A 24,275-nucleotide genomic window follows, 5' to 3' on the forward strand; every position below is an offset into this window, starting at 1 on the left:
ACCTTGGAAGCAGGTACGCTGTTCCACAGAATAGTTGTGTTATTTTTAAAACATGACAGCATCTCCAATAAATTTAATTTCTATTTTTTTTCTGTGTGTGCATGGGGTGGGAGTTAGGGTGGTGGTGATGGTGGTGGTTGTGTGTGTGTGTGTGTGTGTATATGTGTGTGTAGGGTCACCTGAGGCAATATCTGTGAATTGTCCTGACCCGAGTTCATCTCCACGTTCAAGCGAGGGCTCACCAGCTGATAACTCCATTGAGTCCATACCTTATTTGTAGCCCAGTGATTGCAAATATCGTTTCTCTAAGATTCCATCTGGTTTATGCTGGATTAACACATTTGCAAAGGATAAATAGTCGACTTCAGTGTCTATTTCCTGCCTCTAAAAATGTGACCAATAACTTGCTTCACTGATTTAGCAAATAGGGAGATGGTTCTGGACCATTACAACACTCAAGGGCCAGCTGAGCTGATCAGCACTCCATGCAACCACATGCCCAAGAGTAAACAAAGGAAGCCAGACAACATTTATGCATTGTTTTTTAAATTATATGATTATTTATTACCTACTGGATATCATTCTTATTGAATATTTTTATTCAGTTATTACTATAACCATTATAATTGTTATCTATCCATCTGCAGCAGCTTATGGAGTAAGGTCGGGGGTCCTGAAGGGAGCTTTCATGGATGCATACATATCATGTGACCTTCATATAGACTCTGCATGTGATCAAGGTCCCTGGTCTTCAGGTGGATATGAATCCCTGGACCTTTTTGTTCGGAGTCAACAATACATGCATCATCACCATAGAGGCCTCAAAGTAAAACATCCATAAATGATGTACTGTGTTCATAGTTAAAAAATGAGCATGTGATGTATTAAACATTTTGAGTTTTAACAAGCATTATAAATCATTTAAAAAAAAACATGTTAAAATGGATGTTGTGATATCATGGGAGATAAAGTATAATCAATTAAAAAGAATGTGCCAAAATATTATTTTTTTGACACCGGTGTGAATTCTATCATCATGTTAATGATTACAGTCAACTGGAAGTAGAACATCTTTAAACATTAATCTCTGATGTGGAGCAATCTGTGTGTAAAAATGAGTCACATTCATGCATCTCTATTTTGGTTTGATGAAGGGGTCTAATTCTCACAAATTGACCACTCTAAGTCCACTTCTCTTGATTAGTGAATTTTTAACACAAGCTTAAAAATTGCCAGAAAAACAAAAAATTACCTAAATTTTATGATGTCATCTATGGTTTTCATTTGGTAGGTAGCTCAGCGAGATTTTGCATCCAAACTCTGGGTGATGCACAATGAACATTTCAGACCCCACTCTAAGCATTTAGCTGCCAAACATGTTTTTAATGTTTCCCTCCCACATCATATTTGATTCAACGTTTGATTCCAAATTCAACTTGTCATCAGTCACTTCAGAAGTCTCATCAGGTCCCTTTCATTTCAATCAGACTTGATGTCACAGACAAACATCTAAAACATGCAGGACAAGGTGTCACAAGGGCCGAGACGCACTGAATTAAGGACACATGATTTCAAAGAAATTTTTAAATTTAATACATTTTAAATAATTATGATCTGGGCTTTTATGCTGACAGGCCCTCATGTATTTGCCATAACTACTGTATGTGTAAAGCCACACAGTAATTCCTGTCACCTCAAAGCATTTCTATGGGTTCAGCATTATCTCAATGTGCCAGTGAGGACACAGCTAAGCCCCAGGTGATTTAGAATGAACATCATATTAGGTGAAGCATTGTGCTTGTACAAATTTATAACAACGGTTTATGAGGCATTTGCCTTTTCTCTTGTATTTCTCATTTTTCATTTGTTAACGTCCTTCTTTTCATCTCCTTCCTCGTCCACCTTCATTGTGTTCCTTTTCAAAATGCCCAGTATAGTCCCTCATTCACTGCAGCACAACCGCTATAATTGCAGCATTACTTTATTAGACATGCTTTCATACAGCCACGGAGATCACAAAGAGCTCTGCCCATCAGGCCTGATAAAGTAAGAGAAATCTAGAGAAATGACAGTTTGTTCCACGACAAAAGTAGCATAACCATATATATAATCGAAAGTCATTGACCATAAGCTATGACATGATATAAACCCTTATATGCTAGAAGAAGCTGCAAATAATTGTATATAATATTGACAAATGGAACACTTTATTTTACCTAAAGCTTACTCTTCTCATGCCATGAGAATCAACCATTTATCAGAACTGTTATATTAATTTTATGATTAGTGGGACACTTTAAAGCAAAAGTTAAACCTCTAATCCTTTTCCAGCCTTTTTTTAAGTATTGCCTTATAAATTGACATCTTTATGAGGTCCATTATCTCAGGCACCTGGAGGCATAACTGAACTTAGCAGCTGCTTGTGGCACCAAAGCAATCATTGTTCCGCACCAAGCATGAAAATGAAGCAAAAAAGTTTATTTCTCTTCTGGTTTGTTCAGTTTTCCTCATAAAATACATTTCAAAGATTGCTTATCAACAATCAACCTTTTCCCCAAGATTGCTTATCCATCTTTCAACATGATTTGTACCACTCATGGCTGTTGCAGCACATTCTGTTTTTGTGTAAGATATAATATCTATAATAGAATGTAAAGTAATTGCAGACTTCCTCCTATACCATTTCCAGCAATCACTTTACTGTTTCATTTTACTTTGACCACGCCAGTGTCATTGTTTGCATTCGCCACAGTTTCAAACAACAAGAAAGAGGTAGTAGTTCACTAGTGCACATGTCTAGCAGCTAATAAGTCTGATATTTCTTTCAGGGGACGTACACTTGCTTTGTTCATATTAGATGTGTAAGTGTAAAGCTAAGTGTGTGAGAAAATTTGACATTACATGCAGATTTGCTGATGTTCAGTCAGTAAAAGAAGGAGGAGGCGGAAGAGGAGGAGGAGGAGGAGGAGGAGGGGGAAGAGGAGGAGCGGGGGGGAGGGTGCATCAATTGCATAAAATCTAGGCGAGATGGCAGCTAAGCAACAGACTACTGTTAAAAACTACTTCAGCAAAATAGGATATTTTTCATGTGTTGAAAACATTCTCATACTTATAGCAACAAAATCAGGACATTTCATCCAAAACATCTCTTCAAAGTATCTCTTCATAATGCGAAAGAAGTTTTGTCACAGTAAAAATGTAAAAGGTTAAATACAACAAAGCTTGTTTTGTCATATTGTATCTCAAGTTTCAACATACTCACGGTTAATAGAAACACAAAGCATTGATTATTTTGAAGGAGTTAATTTAGTAGTGTTTTTGTTCTTCCACAATTTATTTATTGAAAATAGAGAAACTATATAAAATTAGAAATAAAGGGAATCCCCATTTTACAAACACAGTAGGTTCTGAGAGGCTGTTCATACGCTGAACTGTTTGTTATTATTTATTAAATTTCCATCCATAAGTGCAAGAACAAACTGAGCAAGATGATGGGAGATGATTGTTGGAGATGTGCATATGGAGCAGAGTCTGGGTTGCAGCAGAAACAGGAACTTGCCAGGTGTGGTGCGTGGTTCAAAATACAAAATTGCAAATTTTATGAACATTTAGACATTAGCCAGCAATTGTTTGTATGTACAGATGTTCGTAAGTCGGGTGTTCGTATCTCAGGGAGCACCTGTACCTAATGGTTGATGAGTAACAATAATTTTAGAACAACATTGTCTAGGGGTATTACATAGTTTTTAAGTTCCTGGTACCCAACCTCCAATGTTCAGGTCCAATCCATTTAAAACTTATCAGGGCAGCTATTCATTCGAGTTCACTGTAATTATTCATTGGCAATCCTTTTTCTGACCTCTGTGAATGACAGCAAAACAATAAGCTGTTCCCTTATTGGACAGTGCTCTAAATGATGTTTTCTGGGATAGAGGCTTCGTCTTAGCCAGTGCTGTCTGCTTAAGCAATGCAACACAGAAAGGCTGAGTATAAAGGATGCAGCTGATGGTGCTGCAGCCAGTAGTTAGATAGCAGCAAGCGTGGCTGATGAGCAGCTTGCCAGATGAGAAGCAACATCATCATCACCTTCAGCCAAGTTGATGGGGTCTGAACTGCTGGGAACCAACAGGCAGAGCTGACTGGCAGTATTTGCGCTGCAGTTGACTGCCTTTGCCAACTAAAGCCACAGTAAATCACTATGCTGCTGTTAGTTTCACCTTGGTCTTATCATTTTTTACTGGACTATTTTGCTGACACCAGCACAGGAAGGAAAGTACAGACATGTGAGCCAACAGGAGGTATGAATTCTTTCTCATAGGTATATTTTGCAAAAAAATAAAAAATAAACCAATCCCAAGAGTAATAGTGGGCAAGTAGACCCCGTTTTTGGTAGTTGGCATGGGAGGAAGCATATCCACAAAATAATTCTCTCTCCCCAGTCTGGACACTTTCTGAGATAGTTGTTAAGATGGATCGTACGGTGTGCTGTAAGCCATCACTCCAGACACTCCGGTGGTGAACTAAGCCCTAAGTTTTTGTGGTAAGGAGCCAGCGTGAAGATTTCATAATTGGACTCATCCCCATGTTCCCAGGGTACTGTGTTTACAGAACAGTCTGTGTAACAAAAGATTTAACAGTGGTTTACTGTATGTTTGGGTTTACATTTTTGTTGGAGAAAAAAAAAAAGCTTCTTGGATTGAGTTTCAGGGTCATTTTTATTCTAATAATAAATGTTTGTCACGTATCTAAAAAGTAACCACTTACGATAATGAATCCAGTTAAAAAAAAGGGGATGACCTTATCCATTACTGCAATTCTAGGGTTTTGGAAAGGTCATCGCTGTAATGGTAGAAGATGCTGGCAGGCGATGTACAAAGTTGTACTTTGTTGTTCAGGTGTAAGAACTGTGTATGACTTTTCAGTCCTAGTGATATGAACTTTTTCATGCTCCCAATTAACTTTTCACATGCGGTGAGCCCAAAGACTTGCTTTAATCTCTCGGCCTTTGATATTATCTCAGCCCAGCACTCCATCACTGAGGTATGAGGAGAATGGAGATGATACGGTGAACTAGAGATACATTTAAGCTTCCTGTCTAGCTTGCACACGTCAGAATACACCATACGAAGTGTTGGATGAACTTGAACTTTCCGATGCCAAGTCCTTGAAAGTTGTGTTTCTTTAGACATCTGCCTGATCAAATGCTACGCTTAAACTTCTCTGCAGCATCTTAACTGTTTGGATTTCACAAGTTATTTGTTGTAGTCCTGAGATCCCGAGAACACTGCCTCTCACTTGGTTCAGGGATGTCCACGTTCAGTTCGTCAACATGCATGCGCATCATCATGGGCATTTTTGCAGCTGTAACAGTATTGAAAAGGATATTTAAAAAACAGTCAAGAGTAATATTTAATTCAAATTTTCTGGATGAACATAATTGAAAATGTTTTTTCATTTTCTATTTCAAATTCATGTTTTAATGAAAAGGCTTATTGTTAAATGGTCTGTTGAGTACAGCCATCGCCAAATAAAATCTCAATTTTCAAAGGTGTTTCAAAAAGATTATCCTGGAATCTAACAAGTTACAGAAAGGCACATTATTCTGCTGTTGTTGTTTTTTCTAATTATTATAACTTGCATATTTTAAAGGCAGCTTTCACAGAAACCACTGTAGACTTTTCTGTCTTCAATTTCAGATGTATGGAATTCTTTGATTTTAAGCCTCATATATTTTACAATTCACTGCCATTTACTCGCTTTTCTCCAGTGCTGTTACGTAAGACCCCGCTGCTTTCTCAGCCAATTCCTCCCAATTTGTGTTGTCTTTCACAATTCGTGAGAAATCGTTTGACAGCACCCATTTTTTTAGTCATTTTCATGTTGGCTTTGGCTGATAGCACTTTCACAACGCATGATAAAAGACATCACATGCACCACGTAGCACATTCAGGAACAATGAAGAGTTATTATTTCATCTCCACCCTAGATTTGACTGTTTTTCATATCTGTGTATTGTTTTTGTGACAACTGTATAATTATACCGGATATTTCAAATGATGCTTTACCTGATATGAAGCTTAGCTCATGGGGAATTGTGTAACTGCTCTGCTACTGATCAGACCAAAAAAGTCGGAGGATGATGAAGCTTTTAAAGACGTAATAGTTTTGTTATCTAGCGTGTTTTATCTCTCGGTCCAGTAATGTTTAACTCAGACTGTATAGGTCATGTCAGAATTTCAGACTGACAGACGTATTGCAGGATGCTTATGTTAAGCTCTTAAATTGTCACTCTAGTATTGACTGAGGGTTTTTTTTTAATTTTTTTTATATTACTGTAAAACTGCTGTGCTTAAAATTATTGCCACTGCATGAAGTGACAACTGTGCCACATAACAGAGCTGGATGGATGCTCAAAATGTTAGATCTGATTTTGTATTCATGTATGAAATGCAATTATTCCACTTCTAACATGGAATCAAAACAGCGACAAAACAAAGTGGATGAATAAATAAATAAAGCAAGGTCAAGTGCACTGGTTTGTGTGAAACAGTTTCAGGTTCATGTATAGAGAGAACTGAACATTTTTACAGAGGGGTTTGGATTTTTTGTATGGAACAAAACCAAAAGCCATAAATGCTTCACTCATCCCCTCACCTGACAAGTGTTTTATCACATTAAAAAAAAAAACTGTTGTAATTCTACCAATGCCATCCATGTGCTGACTTCCTTGCAGTCGCGCACAAACCCCAAACTGACATGCGACTAATTACGCAATGACCATCCGTTGTCTATTCACGTTGTGCTTTGAAGTTGGACCAATTTATCTCAAGTATGGCCATAAAAAGTGATATTTTGATTTGGTCAAGTTAATATAATGTCCTCAAAAGTGCAAGATTTTTTTGCAGTCAGGTTCTCTTATGTAAATCCAAGTTGATTTCCCTCACATAAACAGTAATAAGGTCACGTCAGTCAGTTATCGTCCAATGCAGAACCATCTGTCTACACAATAATTCACCGTGGGTAATGTTCACACCCTGGGTAATGTGTTACTTGTGCTGCTCGTGTTTCCTATGTCCATCTGCTTTCTGGTTAATGTTATGTCAGTTTAAGGTAAATGTTTTTACCAGTCCTTCCGTCCTGTTATATAAAGCATATTTCTCACCCAGGGTAATACATAATTTTCATGTCAACGTACATCAACCTATGTTTCATTCGTGTTTTTCCACTGCATAGTAATTGAAGGTTTGTCATTTTGAAAATGAATTCTTCAATCATTTGCATGTCCCATTTTTCTTGTAGTTTCTGTGTGAAAAAAAAAAATCATTTTATGTCAAAATATTTGTCTACTTTGCAGCTCAAAACTTTCCGTCTTCCCTTCCCCTGTGACAGAATGCCGGTATGACCACATTTTGATGCATAATTTGCACACTTGTACTCTGTTCAGTCCGGCTGCTCAAAGCCTCTCACATGGTTGCAGTTCTTCTGCCTGAATCAGGGCCGCGTGTTTAACATAAACTGATATTCAGATTAATGAGGGATCAGTAAAAAACTCAAACTGGACTTAGTGATGCCACTCAAACTAGAGATGATTATAATTTCAGGATTGCCATTATCTCTGTGCGTGACAGAATAAAGGGCAGAATCGTGACTGATTGTCTTACGTCAGATTGATTGCATTTTAATTAGCATATTGTTGGGGCAGGGGGCAAACAGGCAGGCATATTAGGATACATATAAATATCTCGAATAGTAATTATACTTGTGAGATTTATGAGGACCATAGTGTTGATACAGATTTACTGTGCTAGATAAATTAAAAATTGTTAAAGCAATTATTGAAGCAGTTGTTGCACTGCTGTTTTGCATCCCCTGTTTAATGCATTTACTGTGGCACTTAAGTTCATTTACCTGACGTGGAACACTGCAAGCCTTCTCCCTGATCGCCACATCTTCCTTTGTGCCTGACTGAACATGATATAAGTTTTTCTTCATTATGAAGTGGATTTGGCGGTAACAGTTGGTTAGCACATTTGTTTGAAACTACAGGTTATGGTATACGGCGTGGCAGTTCCGTAATTGGGTGTCAGTTAATTAGCATAGATTGCAGAGCATGAAGGCTGTGTGTGTGGGGTTTTTTTTTAAAGTGTGCTATGCTGTGTTAAGCTGGTGTCTTCAATCCTTGTACTTGTAAAAAGAATGGGATGTGAGAATTTATGAAATGACATTTTTTTTCACGAATAAATATTGCTCTATTGAATACAAGAAAACCTCAATGGACATCCCAAACATTATCAGAATAAAAAAAAAGTACAATGCATTTATTATTCTTGTAATGTGCATCAAAATTTGGGATTTGTGTGTATGTGAGTGTCATCTGACATACACATGTAAGTCTTTTTGAATTATTGATACTTTTCTAAGGAAACTAAAGGTTTCATTATGTTGTATTGGACATATGGGAGCCCTTTTCGTAGCTCTGTGATTCATATGAAGCGATGCGTTTTTCACATAGTTCACATTGTAAACAGTCTGTGACAGTACAATAAAGAGGGCGACAGGCAGAGAGAGAGTCCTGAGGGAGCCAGCTGAAGGAAGAGCTGCTTTGCAAAGCTGGTTTCAAAGCAGCAGCCGACCAACGGCTGGATCGTATTTATTGAAATATTCAGTAACCGGTTCTTCCACGCTTTCTTTCAATTATTTATTCATTTATACTTTGTAGCTTTCCAGAAGCATAACCTAACTCCAATCTATTGTGATTGAAATGCTATTGTGGTGTACAGTAGTTGTGTTTCAAGTGATACAACACATGGGACATGTTCAGAATGTTGATCCAGAGGAGGTCAGTGAAACGGCTTTTCAATTTGGTGCTGATCAACTCTTGGAGTATAGTTAAATCATAATTTCTTTTTGGTTACCCTTACCTGGAATAACATCAAAAAGCCACAGCAATCACATGCCTTGGTTACAACAAAGGTAAATTCAGTTGTTTTATATTACTAGTATGATACTGAGAAATGTCTTAAACAGGAAGTTATTCAGTGAGTGATGTGTTTGACTCGACACAGGTGATCATGCTCTGCTTTTTGTGTTTCCTGTTCCGTTCAGCCGCTGAATGAGTAGAGCGTTTTTGCACAATAAGGTGCACTGGACTATAAGGTGCATCTGATTATAAGGTGCACCTTCAATGAATGGCCTATTTCAAAACTTTTTCACAAATAAGGTCGACTGGATTATAAGGCGTACTGTTGGTTTTTGAGAAAATTAAAGGCTTTTAGGTGCGCCTTATGGTACGGAAAATACTGTATTCTTTTCAAATAAGCTGCAGAAATTTAACATAAATGCAGCAACAGAAAAGGCATGTTAGAACTTTTTTTTTTAAATTAAATATATGATGCCCATAATTATAAAAAAAATGAAAGCAGTTATAATGAAAAACATAACAACAATAATTACTTTATAGTGTAAGATTCACAAACATCTGGTGATAAATGAGGAACTAACTATAAGGGCAGTTGTAACTCCTCATCAAATTTAAGCAAAAATTATTTAATTATTACACGAAACAAGTGAACAATTATTCCGGATTGATAACTGATTGGGAACCACAAGTAAGAAACAGTAGGAGATTATTTAAATTGTTCTATTCACACAGCATATGCAGTTTATTTATATCAATGGCCATCATGAACCTCTGTTTGAAATTGCCACACTCTGTTCCCATTGGTGTATCAATGCTAATGAGTCTTTTTGATGATCTATTTTATGATCATGGCCAGCAGTCTCTTTTATGGAAGGACTGTAATAAATAAGTGAAAATAAGATCAGTACTTAATGTGTGCTTATTTGTGTGTGTCTGAAATCCTAGTAACATAATTACATTTTGAGGATGGAAGATGTACTGGAAATAGTAAATTGTGTTTGTTTAAATATAAAACACACTTATATTCAAACAAACCGCTCTGTGCGGTTCGTGTTCCACTCAGAGCGGGACGCCCTGTGCAGCGCCAGGTAAAGTTCTCTTTCTTTCTTCTTCTTTCTGTCTTACACCAGTAAATCTGATAAGAGTGTCATTAGTTATACTCATTAAATCCTGGTTACGTAACAGCACCTCAGCTCCGTTTTGGGAATTTTTAAAAATATAGTTTTTCTCAACAAATAACATTACTAAAATGTTAGATTACAGTTTTTGTAATTCTTAAAATCTATTATGAATTTGTAAATTCTCAAAGTGAATCTACAGAATTACATTATGTAATTGATCCACTGCCCTCTAAATGGTCATGTAATTGGAGTCTCTCTGGATATCTTGTATAAATTGCTGTACATGTCTTCAGGGTTGCTTGTTCCAATTAACTGGACCAGAAGGACTTTTCAGAGATGTGTGTCAAACCAGATGTACTGGAGTCATATAAACGTGTTAAACCAGATAGGAGCATAAGTGGTGAGCCACTGGCAATGTGTTGCACATAGGAATTGCCTTCTACTTAGAGATCCAGCATGTATTGTAAATATGTATATTTCACACCCACGTCTCAGACTGAATGTTTCACTATGTGGCAATTACTAAACTAACAAACAAGCCACAGCTGAAGACGTGAGGATACTTTGTGTTTGCTTTTCATTCCCTAGACATGAAAATAATGTGGGATATTTCTCACTCAGTTTGTCCAACAGTTTGTTGGAAATCATTTTCTGGATCTTCTCTCACAAACTATACACATTTGGTTCACCAGGATTTCCACACATATTACCCATAATCACTATGTATTTATTTTGACAGTTTAAATTTGATAAATATAGCATTTTTTAGTTTCTTACATAGAATGTGATATGCAGTGGGAGCCTACAGAATGCTCACTTTGTTCAGAACACATGTTGGGAAACTGTGTTTTAGCTTCACTAACCTTCAGACAAATTTCAAATAAATTACATAGTTGAGTCTTTGACATTTTGAGTTTAATTCAAAGTTTATTTAGTGTAGTTTCAATTGAAATATTGTTTTAGGTGATATTTGAAGGGTAGCTATTTTGTCGGAGACATTTCTCACAAATTACACATTCTAGCCCAACCAGACTTTATAATTATATTCTTATTCACCGAGATAATTCATCTTCTCCATAACACGTCAAAAACGGTAGCTGCTGCTCTTGACTGTTTAAAGACATAAATGATCTGTTATGCACATATGCGATTATACATTTCCTTTCAAGGCTTGGGGGAAGATTTCATGTTCACATGACTCTTGCTGGGCAGCATGGTGGTACAGTGGGTAGAGCTGTAGCTTCACAACAAGAAGTTTCCAGGTTCAAGTCCTTTCTTGCAGAGTTTGCATATTCTCCTGTCTGCGTAGGTTCTCACTCGGTTTCCCTGGTTTCCTTCCACTTCCAAAGCACATGTAATTAAGGTGGATTGATCAGTTCTAAATTTTCCATAAATGTGTGTGTGTGGGTGAGTGTTTGTTTGCCTTTATGTGGCTCTGCGAAGCACCGGAGACATGGCTGGATTGTTCACCCGCCTCTCACCTGTAGTCCGCTGGGATAGGCTCCAGCAAACCCTATAACCTGCAAAGCATAAAAAGTGACTGTAGATGAGACAATCAAGGTCGTGTCATCTACAAGAAGATGGATGGATGGATGAATGCATGGATGCATGGATGGATGGATGGATGCAGTTCTTTGAGGATCTCGACATTCGAGTCTTCATGCTTCTTGGTGTTGTCTGGGAAAAAAAGTAAATCATGACCTTAAAAACAGACTTGGATGTAGGGAATGTGTTACTTGTCATTGCTTCTTTAGAAATTGCAAGGTGATCAGAGCGTTAAGTTAGCCTACTGTAAAGTATTACAGAATAGTCACCTGCAGTAGTTACTTCTTATCTCCATCAGTGAACTTGTCCTAGGGAATGGTGCATAAGACCATTCATCAAGGGTGTTGATGTTTTGCTTCACCTCATAATACAAAGAGTCAAGAGAAGTGTCCGTGCATATCAAAGGTCATTTTCTTTACAGTCATTTTCAGTCATGCTTCCAGTTTAATTGAGCTTGACTATCTGCTTGTCAGAAATGACAGTGTTATTGGGTCATATTGCTCAAAACTAATACTCCATTAGTCATTTCAAGAGAAATGTTTTAAGTGGGTGGATATACAAACTACATAACTGACTGTGTTTGGAAGAGAAAGGGTTCTGCTTCTTTCTTCCTTCCCTCGTGGGTTTCTCAGGGCAAGACCCAGAGATGACTTGTAAAGCGAAGCACTGAACTAGGATGCTGACGAAAGGGCTCATGTGTATAATGGCTACAACATGACCGTTTATTGCATTGCCTACAAACCTATGAGTCGCACCCTTTTATCTGTATTGTCCTGCCAACAACTTATCCTTCCTTCCTGTTATCCACTGCTAACAATCCCAGACTCTTTCGACCTTTAATTCCATTTTATTTTTCCCCATCTTCCTAATTTTCCATTTCCTGTTGACAGCGATCCTCATCTCAGATAGAGTCGGACGCGGCGTTCTTTTTATCTTTTTGCTATGTTCTTCAATTTAACAGATGGTAGAAATGAAGAGAAGTGACAGTTTCAGTATGAAATAACAGGGTTGTTAATTGTCCCATTCATGTCTTCTGGGAGTCGTATCATTTACCCGGCCATAAATAAGATTGTGTCGCCACTTCTAATATAGCCTTTCCACATGAAAGAGCAGCTTTTTTCCCCCAAACCTTACCTCTTCCTCATTCTTTTCTGGATTCAGCCCCTATTCCTGTCATCAGTCTCTTGTCATCTAATTTTTTTTTTTTTTTGTCCCCTTCATCCACAGAAAACAAATTTAAATGCAAACAAGGCAAATCTATCTGGCAATTCCTCCCAAAGGAAAGACATTAAAAAAGCAAATGAGAGGAAAATCATTCTGATCTCTTTCCCTATGGAAACACTGATAGACACAAGGGACATGTTTAAAACATTTTTTTATTTATTGCAGTATTATTGCCATTGTAAAGAAGGCTGCATTTCACTTGACATTTCCATATGCAATTACAGCTGCAAACAATGTGAATATATTGTGATAAGGTGTCAAAAATATCAACATCTGATTTGCCAATAGGTTTGAAAACACAGTAGAATATAATGAATAATAATGAACTGTTTACTACCCGTATTTGGTCATTTTCTCTTTGAGTGGTGCAAAAAATAATAATTTGCTATAGAAAATAAGATTGAAGATTTGAGACTCTTTTAATTTATGAAATTCAAAAATTTAATTGTCTGTGAACTGGTGGATGTCTAAATTACACCTCATTCTTAGAGGATTCTGGGTAAAATAAGCTTTATAATGTAATCAGAGTATTGTTTATATCACTCTAAACCATAAATACAAGATTACAGCATTTACAGCTTTCACTCCTCCACAGTATGAACAATTATGAAATGCCATCATCATCATCATCATGATCATCCGTGGATTAGTGAACAGATGGTTGGTAGTCCCACAGGTGTGGCTGCGTGCATCTGTGTGTGCTTCCCACATGTGAAACACTTGTTTGCTGCTTTGATTAATAAGGCAGGCTACTCTCTGTCAGGGTCATAGGAGAGAAAGTGAATCAGGCCAACTACACTTCTATCTCTCTCTCTCTCTCCCTCCGTCTGTCTCTCTCTCTCTCTCTCTCTCTCTCTCACACAAACACACACACACACGCACACACATTTCCTGGGTTCATGCCAGAGGGAGTCCACATGTGGCAAAGACTCTTTATTCGGTTCTCAGGCATTAAAGGCATTGGCTGGTCATGGAAGTCAAACAGCTGCAGGGTCCGTCACCATGAGAATTTCTTCTTTTACCGTCAGGGATAATTAGAACCATATGCTTTTTAGCCTTCAAGAGCACCAATCCACGGCAATTAACCCTGGATTTGAATGAAAAATCTCATTTATCTCTTCCTGCACCATCACCTCTTATGCTACTCACTCAGCAATTTAAATGTCATGTAATCAAACTCCATTCACATACAATAAGAGACTCACTCCCATGAATAAACATAAGTGTAGTTTCAATGATGAAACTCAAACCTGATTTATAATAATCACAGCTGAACAGCTACACAGGAGGATGTAATGTGTCTTATTTTTTTTATGCAACTTGATGCACCACACAGCATTACGTAACTTAGACATAGTAGTGATTTTAATTATAAATGAAAACATGGCTCTGACACCCAGGATACTTGAAAACACACATGTAGTATGAAATATGTCATTGTTCCAAATACCCTTTGTTTTGCTGAAAAAAACTTTGTATTACCAGGCAAATAGAAAACCAGAACAACATATTTTTCTTCTGATTAAGAAGAGAACCATCAAAAAATAGTGTTTCCAGGTTTTCAATTAGTAAGTTGAAAAGATATAGTCTTGATTAATTATTTGTCACTTCAAAAGAATTTCGATAAAATTCTTTGAAAAACTATTTCATTCCATGCCTGCCTTACATTTACTTCTATTGACTGATTGGTGACTAAGACTTCAAAACATTTTAAATCATTTTACTGACTACTTTTTAAAAAAATTCCATAGTGATTCTGATTAGAATATTCTCAAACCTTCTCCTGGCAGGCTGCTAATTTCGAGGGGCGGCACAGTGGCGCAGTGGTTAGCGCTGTTGCCTCACAACACAGCGGGTCCGGGTTCGAGTCCCGCTCTGTGCGGAGTTCGCATGCTCTCCCCGTGTCTGCGTGGGTTCTCTCCAAAATCATGCGCTTCAGTTGATTGGCTGGTCCCAAAATTGCCCGTAGGAATGAGTTTGTGTGTGCGTGTTTGTATGTCTTTGTATGTGGCTCCGCGGTGCACTGGCGTCGTGCCTGGAGTGTCCCCCGCCTCACGCCCTATGCCAGCTGGGATAGGCTACGACCCGCTACAGCGGATACAGCGGTAGCGGTACATGAAAATAAATGAATGAATTTGTACTTCGTATTGATTATCAATGACACTCGCTGCTTTTAGCATGCCCGTATAGACATTATTAAAAATTAATTATGTAAAACTCAAGTAGTAGATCGTAAGGTGGCCTATTATCCATTACTTACTCGTTATTATACTGCTAGAGGACACCACAACATTAAGAGCGTGAAACAAAGCTATAATGGAGCGTTCATGCTGAAAGAAAAAGACCAAGAACAACTTTAAATTGACATAAATGCTTTAAACTGTGTGCAGTTTAGTTAAAATTGAGGAACTGCTGCTACAATCATTTTGTAAGACCTGGTTAAAGAATATGTTGCTTCATTGTATTAGAATTTGAAACTCAAAAAACATGAATAATTGTGTGTGTGTGTGTGTGTGTGTGTGTGTGTGTGTGTGTGTGTGTGTGCGTGCGTGCGTGCGTGCGTGCGTGTGCATTAACACAGGTCAGTGCGCTCTTGCACCTCAATGCTTTTATACTTATGGGTTCATCGTTTTCTTAATTTATTGTTGAAGCATAAAACACATGCCCACACAGTGAGAACAGTTAATTATGAATATCGATCTATCTGGACTTAAAAGATCATTTCTGCCTTATTCCATTTCAGAAGCCCCGAAATAAAAAAGATTCATTTGTATGTTTTTTTTTCTAAAGATAAACGGATTCATGAATTTTTCATTTTATTTGTTGTTTCTCCCTGATTCATTTTTTTTCAATTTTGATTCAAGAACGCTGAAAAAAATGAACAGTTGTGAAATTTGCTGTTATGTTAGGAATATTCTATTTTCATGTGAAATTTCAGGATGAACCTGAAATGCATGATAACTTTTACAAGTGAATTTAATGCAACATGCTTCTTAAAGTTTGAATGCACATATCCAACTGTTCCATGTTTCAGTACTTTTTGAACAAATGTCACACAGATGTTTGATCCATGAACTGACCAATAAATTTCCTGGTTCAGTAAGATTTGGTGTTTAAACAGTCTTCCCCGTCGACTGGCACCTGATTATCAGCACCTGTTACAGTGGTCAGTTGGAGTCTTTCCCAAGAATGGATCACGTTTCACTGATACTGATAGGGTCCCTGCAATTGGGCAACTCCAAGCTGGCAGCATTCTTTGGAGTGACCTGAGAACCATCTGCAACATGAAGGCTAAGCTCTATATTCCAGGGGATGTGAGTGATAGGCAATGACGAAGGCCCCCAAGAAGATGGTGCCCCAAGAAGATGCTGTTGAAGATGCTGAAGCGGTTTGTCACTGGCAGAGATTTCTTGGCAAACTTTGCTTGAGCTCATATATTCAGCTTTGCTATTTAATGTAATGTATTACCATAAGGCATTGTTACAACAAAGACAAAATCCAATAAACACACATTTCCATCCATTTTTAATACAGTATTTTATAGATTTTTTGTTTGTTTATATCATTATTGTTTGTGACTTAGCAAATATGCTGTGACTTTAAAAACAGGAGTTTTGTTTGTTTTTGGTTTTTTCCATTGTCGACTGTTACAGACAATATATCCGGTAATTCCACAAACAGAGTTTACTGCACAAATAGAGGAATTCCGTGATGAGTAGATAAGTATGCAATAACACACACACACACACGCACACGCACACACACACACAAAACAATAGAACCTCTATTTTCATTGGTATGAAAGGTAAGAGTAACTTTCCATTAAACTATTTCCTCTCAATCCTAACCCTAACCCTAACACTAAATCTAACCCTAAAACTTATCTAATTTATTTACTTAAATTTTACTCATACTGTACTTCAAATGATAGGATTTTTGTGTCTTTTACAGATTTCTTTGGTGCTTCTTTCTGCTTTGTTGGTTCATTAATTCTTCCAAATCACTGGTCAAAGTGAAATATCTCAACAAGGAGATAAGTGGTTATGAAATTAGGTGCCCTGCCAGAATGAGATACAATAGCTGTGGTGACATTTTGACTTTTCATATAATGTGATAATCTGGTCTCAATTTCAGTGAGTGCACGTTTCGTCTGCTTTACACTGCCAGATGTCAGCATGTTAATGCACTCACCCATTATAGTAAACCTGGTAATCGTACGTGCTTTCCATCAGCATGGTGATTGATCTCCACTAAGAGATTGAGTGTTTCATTTTCAGAGAGCGTTCATTGCAATGGAGATTGTAGTGTGTTAACATTATCATTGTGAACATGCTAGTATGCCAAAGTCAGTGTTTAATACTGACTTGAAAAATCTCCTAGCATGGATGGAGTCTGGTTTATTATTTCTTTGTTTTGTATTTTGTAACAGTGCTAATATAGTAAAATAAACATTGTAACTACTGATAAATAAAAAAAATCACTTCACTTCAAAAATTATCATAAAACATCCATTATTCACAAGTTGTTAAAATGCAGATTTAAGATGCAAGTCCAGAGTGACATTAATTCATATGTTTGCAGAAAATGACAGTGTTTTATGGCAGACATATTGTTGGAGGCTTAATGAAACACAGTGTGAAGTTATTTAAATGGGTGTTTCTCAATAAAGCAGCAACCAGCAATACCTAATACCATACAAATGGCCCATTCTGAGTCTATGTTTAGGAATGGCACCGCGCTAGTTCTTCTGAAACATAAAAAAGACACATTATTTCTATTTGCTTTGTGTTTGCTTTTGAGAACAAGATCTTTTTGGCAATTGCTTTGACCCATGTAATGTCTCAATCTGATCACTGATTCATTTATTTCATTATAGTAGAAACCATTCAGAACACCTAAATAATGAACATCTATTTTAAGGTATGAGCTCTAAATGTCGGCATTAAGTCATAGTGTGGCCTGTCAACACCTAAAGGATAGAATTACACTTTAAATATGCTATAATTACTTGTGTTTCTTCGTCATGGAGGAAAAAAAAAAGGGAAATTATGTCTTTGTACAGGAGGTGCTGAATTACTGTCACCTCTTTGTATATCCTGGTGCCTAGTGACTTTTTTAGGATGACAGCCACAAACCAAAACCACATGTTCACATCCTGTAATAACAAAAAGATTTTTCCAAACGTGGCTGTTTGGAAGAGCTATACTCTTTGTCATGCTTGAGCAAGAATTAAACACAGTAATCATGCCCAGTCCTGTTGAGAAATGTCTAAGAACGAGGATCTCTCCCTGCTCTACCTTCCTTAAAGTTCTTTGATCCCTGCTTCACGTCCCACCTGATGAATATGAAGGCATTCAGTAAATGTGCACTGAGGGATGAATATTGCTCTGCAAGTGACCTGCAAGCAGCTGAAGGTGAAACACAAAGTGAACCATGCAATATTACAAGATGCAACATGGTCACATCTGTCACTTCTCATCTGTACTTCATCCAGACTTACCTTTATAAGTGCATATATTTTGTTTTTAGGAAACAAGTTGGAAATGTGTATGCATTTTACCTCCAGTGCAGCAACATCTTTATGGCTAAGCACTACACCCCATGTGTCAAACTCAAGGCTGGGGGGGGGGGCATCATTTTATGTGGCCCGCGTGAGCCTAAAAAGTCAGACTGTCTGATAAAAAAATAGGTCAAAAGTGTGCCTTGACCAAATTTACATTTCCCACAATGCAGTAATTAAATCTATTTTAACTTTGACAAAACCATTTTGAACAAAGTTAATGTCTTGACTTGTGTCTGATGTTATTTTCTTTATTCACTTGGATAGTTTGATCCTTGATTGATGGAGTTCTGTGGGTTGAATAACCTGATAAATTTAAAAAAAGTTTTTTGTTATAACAGAGAAACAAAAAAACATATTTTTTCTGTGCAACTGTAATGTTTGTAATTTGAATAAATAATAAATTCATAGTTATTTTACATTAAGGAGTTACATTGGTTACATTACATTGAGTTACATTTAGATGGATTTCTAAGTTACATCTGGCCCTTTAAGGACAGCCATTATGCTATTGTGGCCCTTGGGGAAAATTAGTTTGACACCCCTGCACTACACAATTAAATTTGGCATAGTCCACATACCGTATGTTAATCCAAAACTTTTGAAAATATGGTGGTAATGAGAGCTGAGTAGCACTACCATGAGCACTGACGGACCAGAAATTCAGTCTATAATTGTTTTTATGTCCCGATTCCAAAAAAAAATTGGAACACCCTGTAAAACATAATGAAACAGAATGTGATAATTTCTTAATCCTATCCAGCTCAAAACAGCACAATAAAGAATATGCCTTAAGTTGAAATTCACCAGTTTAAAAAAAGTTTCCAAAAAAGTTTCAAAGAAATATACTAACCATGAGTGAAAAAAATAAAATGAAATAAAAATAACAATTTCCCCAAGGGGATAATAATAAAGTGTATTTCCTATTATTATTATACTTATGTGTGTAAATATACAGTACTATTTATCTAAATTTTATGCCAGAGGTTTGTCTCAAAATAGTTGAGACAGGGGCAACAAAAGACTGTTAGATTGTGGAGAGATCAAAATCACATGACTGCGCCATTCCACAGGTTAATTGAGTGTGTATGATAATTTCACAATGAACGCAAAGTTTCTGAAATGTTCAGTCATCACAAACAGAGATCAGAAGATTTTAAGTGGATAAATATGGGTTAAAGCACTGTTGCCTCACTGTTGGGGAGACCTGTTCCCCCAATAAAATTGAGTTACAAAGTACCGAGTAAGACAACAGAGACCTCAGGAGAACAAATGAAGATGGCCATCTTCATGTTATCCAACAAATTTGGATCTGAGACTCATACACCAGATCTAAAAGTGAGAAAAAATGATTGGATGTTACAAGTCACCTTGTAGTCTGGTAAGTCAAAAACTGAATTATTAACGGTGACAGGTGAACCAACGCAAACCAGTGAATTATTGCAGTGTACTGCCTGGACTGAAGCTAAATATAAAAAAACACTAATTATGGGACACACCAAATGTATCTTTTAAACCACACTTTGAATTAGGCTGGAAATCAACTACATAAAAATAGACCCACGTTTCACATTGTCTACAAAGCCCCAGAGCTGTGTCCACAGTCTTGTTCCTTCACTGACAGAACACAGCAACTCTGCCATTCCTGATAAAGCTCTGTGTGGTGTGAGACAACAGGCTGGGAGAGGCTAGAAACCTCTGCTCTGGAATGTCAACCCTCTCTGCCAACAATCTCACCAAGCTGTACATACTAAGATAAGCTCATAGTTTATTGAATTTTTCCAGGTCCACCATTTGCTCATTTAGGACAATGCACAGTAGAAAATGCAATGCAAGCTGTATTTTCTGGTCATGCTAACTCGCATTAGAGTAATTTATCAAGAAATGCAGCTATATAGCACATTTGTGCTTTATTGATTTGTAAGCTGTCCACACAGTTAGCAGACATGCCAGTTTACTGCAGCACTATTACAAAGGTGAATACTTACTGTAAGCTTGCAACATATTGTAAACCTTGAAGAGCATGTAAACAGGAATATGAATTCTGTATTTTGTATGCAAAATGTTTGAGTACATTAAATGCAATACCATAGGGAGCGGGTAAATGCTACTTCAGCCTGGAATAAGCCAACAGGGTTGAATTTACTTACCACGATTGGCTGAATACATATACATGTAAGCAAATTCATGGTGCAGAAAATAGAAAATGAGGGGCCAAACGATCAGTCCCATTACACTACGACTATATTGTTAATAGAAGAATACATTTACGGAACATTCTTATTAAATATGCAACTTCTGTGACAGTCAGAGATCAACATATTTACAAGAATGTCTTTGTGTCCTCCTCTCCAGGTAATGTGTTCGTGGTGAGTCTGGCATTTGCTGACCTTGTGGTAGCCTTCTATCCCTACCCCTTGGTTCTCTATGCTCTTTTCCATGATGGATGGGCGCTTGGGAACATGCAATGCATGGTAATACCACATCAATTACAGCACACGTCAGTTTACTACCGGTAAATCCACTCTAAATACAGCCTTACAAGCAATTAACTTTCTTTTTTTTTCTTTCTCTGCTCAGGTCAGCGGTTTCCTTATGGGACTGAGTGTCATTGGTTCCATTTTCAACATCACCGGGATTGCTGTGAACAGATACTGCTACATCTGTCACTCATTCTCCTACAGTCGGCTGTACAGCTATCGCAACACTCTGCTGTTTGTTGCCTTAATTTGGGTGCTCACAATAGTGGCCATTATCCCCAACTTCTTTGTTGGTTCCCTGCGCTATGACCCGCGGGTCTACTCCTGCACCTTTGCTCAGAATGTCAGTAGTTCCTACACAGTGGCAGTCGTGGTTATTCACTTCTTGGTTCCCATTGCTGTGGTTACCTTCTGTTATCTACGCATCTGGGTTCTGGTGATTCAGGTTAGTATCCTGCCTCTCTGCTTTGTTATTTATGATTTTACAAACATATAAAAAGAACAACAACAAAAATATCTGTGACCATACTATCGGCTATATATAAAGATCACTTTCTGGACTAATTGATAAGAACTTGAACCATCATGGGGTGAATCTCAGTTTTGAAATGTTGACCTTTAATATTAATCTCTAGTGGATGAATCTTTTAGAGTACAATAACAATATACGTCATCCCATCCCTCAATTTTTTAGCATTTAAGCTGAACATTATTATCTATTAGGGATGAATGAGTACACCACAATCTGGATCTGTTCAACCATCTAAATGATCTGTATCCGTATCCGCACTCGGAATGGGACAAACAAGTTGCTAAATTCATTGTTTATTTTAAAAGTACTTACAGAACATCCTCAAAATTGAGATTCAAATCAATGTTTTTGATCACAAAAGTAAGAACTATTTACGAACTCAGAATATGAATGAATATTTACAGAACAGCCTTAGAATTGAGATTCAATGATTTTATGAACTCAAAACATGAAGTGCATTATAATGCATACAATGAATGCAATAGGAAATTATGAACTACAAAGTATGCATGAACAACAATTGTCATACTCAACACAACTTTCTATTTTTTTTAATGTTTTTTAAATGTCTATGATCAAAATGTTTGTTTTTTTCAATTATGTATTTATTTATTTTTACCACCTAATGTTCTTGCCATTTTTTTCACACAAAGTTAAACAAAGTTTATTAAGGTGTGTTTGTGTGTGTCTGTTTGTGCATGTGTGTGTGACTGAGGGAATGTTTGAGAGGGGGAAAGAGAGAGACAGAGAGAGACCCATGCAAGTGGATGAAGTGGTCAGGAAAATGTAAATAAACGAGCACGAGTATTGACGAGTTTTACTCATATCATGCTCATCCTCGTCAAAAATGCGTTATCCGTACTGGATACTCACCTGAAATGAGTACCCGGCTCAACCCTATTATCTATATAATAAATATTCTCATGGCAAAGTTCTACCAAAGCCAGCGTGTGTGATTTAATATCATGACAGGAAGGTCGATGCATGAAATTGCTGGGGTGATTTTGGTGTGTGTGTGTGTGTGTGTGTGTGTGTGTTTCTGTCTGGGTGTGACTTTGAGACAAACAGTAATGAAATTTATATTAAATGTTTTTACATCATCCAGGTGCGGCGTAAAGTGAAGACAGAGGAAAGTCCTCGCCTCAGACCAAGTGACTTGCGAAATTTCATCACCATGTTTGTGGTTTTTGTGTTGTTCGCCATTTGCTGGGCTCCGCTGAACCTGATTGGCTTGGCAGTGGCCATAGATCCAGCCCGTGTGGCTCCCAGCATCCCTGACTGGCTTTTTGTGGTGAGCTACTTCATGGCCTACTTCAACAGCTGTCTGAATGCCATCATCTATGGCTTACTCAACAGGAACTTCAGGAATGAGTACAAACGCATTGTCACCTCCGTGTGGGTGACTCGTCTTTTTGTGACAGAGACTTCACGAGCGGCGACGGACGGTAGAAGCTTGAGGAGCAAACAGTCACCACCTCTGCCACTCAACAACAATGAGTCCATCAGAGATCGCACAAATAAAGAATGAAATCTGTGTTGTTGAACTTGTGAAAGGATAATTCCTGTAGACTTTTGTGGAAATAAAATGGAACTAGAATGCATGGCTTGGATTGCCATTGAGAGTGGGATGCAGCTAAACACTTTTACATTTCTATTTTTTTCTTATAATTTTGGTTTAGTTAGTAAAACGAGGATTTCTTTAAAGGCTATTGTTTGGAGTATTACCTCTATGACTTTGCTCAAGTGCCAAAAATGGATACATTTTCTCAGTGATTTTCAACCGGCACCACTCAGAAAATGCATCAAAAATCATGTTGTTCGTCTTTGTATTGTTCCTTCTTCAGACAAACACCAACTCTGGTAGACATAAAATTGCCAGAGAATGAGCGAGAAGGAAATCACAATAGCAGTGGGGGAGGATGACCAGCAGATCCAGTGGTTTATTTCTATCAAAACTGAGTTGGTGATTGTTGGAACATTGTCAAGACAAACTATTTTCTTTATTTTACTCCTGTCAAGTTCTGATTGAAGTTGTCATGGTGCTGAGAATGAATCAGGAAAATTTTTTAATTCTTTTTTATGTTTTGTATTTGTCAACAAACATTATGTCTCCACCATTGCAACTTGGGCCAGTAGAACTCCAAAACATTTGTACTGATTACTCATTGGCCCACTGACATGCTAATATAAGCTCAAGGTTTTAAAGTACCAGAATTCCCCTTCAACTGGGTGTTTATTCTAGAGATAATTTCATGTACTGGGAGAACGTAGCCATGCATTACAGTTTCATTTTACCCTTATTGTCCAACCTGAATGGTACAAAAAAAATCATAAAAATGTCAATGTCTTTTAAGGTCTGCTGATATAGACAGATATATTTCATAAAAGTGAGTGATGATCATACACCTCTCTTTAGTAACTTCAAAAGCCTCAAATAATTCAACTCGCCTCAAATGAACACTAGATTAGTATATAAGAGGATGTTTCAGTCTGTGTATGAAATCAGGGTTTGACAGTGATGTGGTCAAAATTGCACTCTTTACATAAACGTGGCAGTCCTATATCCTTACTGCCTGGTCTGACCCGTGCGCTGGTAAGAACAAGTAAAAACCAACTTAGTAATAAACATGACAAGGTAATTCAGGAGATTAAGTCATTGATAGTCATGAGCGAAAACCATGTAACACCTGTCGATTAAAATGATTGTTTTTTATTTAGGAACCCTCCACCCCATCAAATGGTGCATGTGATGTTGAAGGTAGAGGACACCCACACTACATAACTACTTTTGCTAGTGTATCATTTAGATTTTCACTACAAGTAGAGCCCTTATTTGCTGTGAATTTACATAATTTTACTGATTTAAATTCAAATCGAAAGAAACACAATTCAA

The 24,275-nt window shown here is 37.3% G+C and overlaps 1 protein-coding gene across 1 annotated transcript in view; it reads left to right on the top strand.

Annotated features, from left to right (window-relative positions):
• Window positions 1-22,910, top strand: part of mtnr1bb (melatonin receptor 1Bb) — a 36,766-nt gene extending 13,856 nt beyond the window's left edge. Inside the window, exons 2-4 of the mRNA XM_068331224.1 lie at window positions 20,726-20,844; window positions 20,951-21,295; window positions 22,488-22,910. Coding sequence (XP_068187325.1) covers window positions 20,726-20,844; window positions 20,951-21,295; window positions 22,488-22,910 — 887 coding nt within the window. The remainder of the gene's footprint in view (window positions 1-20,725; window positions 20,845-20,950; window positions 21,296-22,487) is intronic.
• Window positions 22,911-24,275: the final 1,365 nt, after the last annotated feature.

This window comes from Antennarius striatus, chromosome 13 (assembly GCF_040054535.1).
Source record: "Antennarius striatus isolate MH-2024 chromosome 13, ASM4005453v1, whole genome shotgun sequence".
Lineage (NCBI taxonomy): Eukaryota > Metazoa > Chordata > Actinopteri > Lophiiformes > Antennariidae > Antennarius > Antennarius striatus.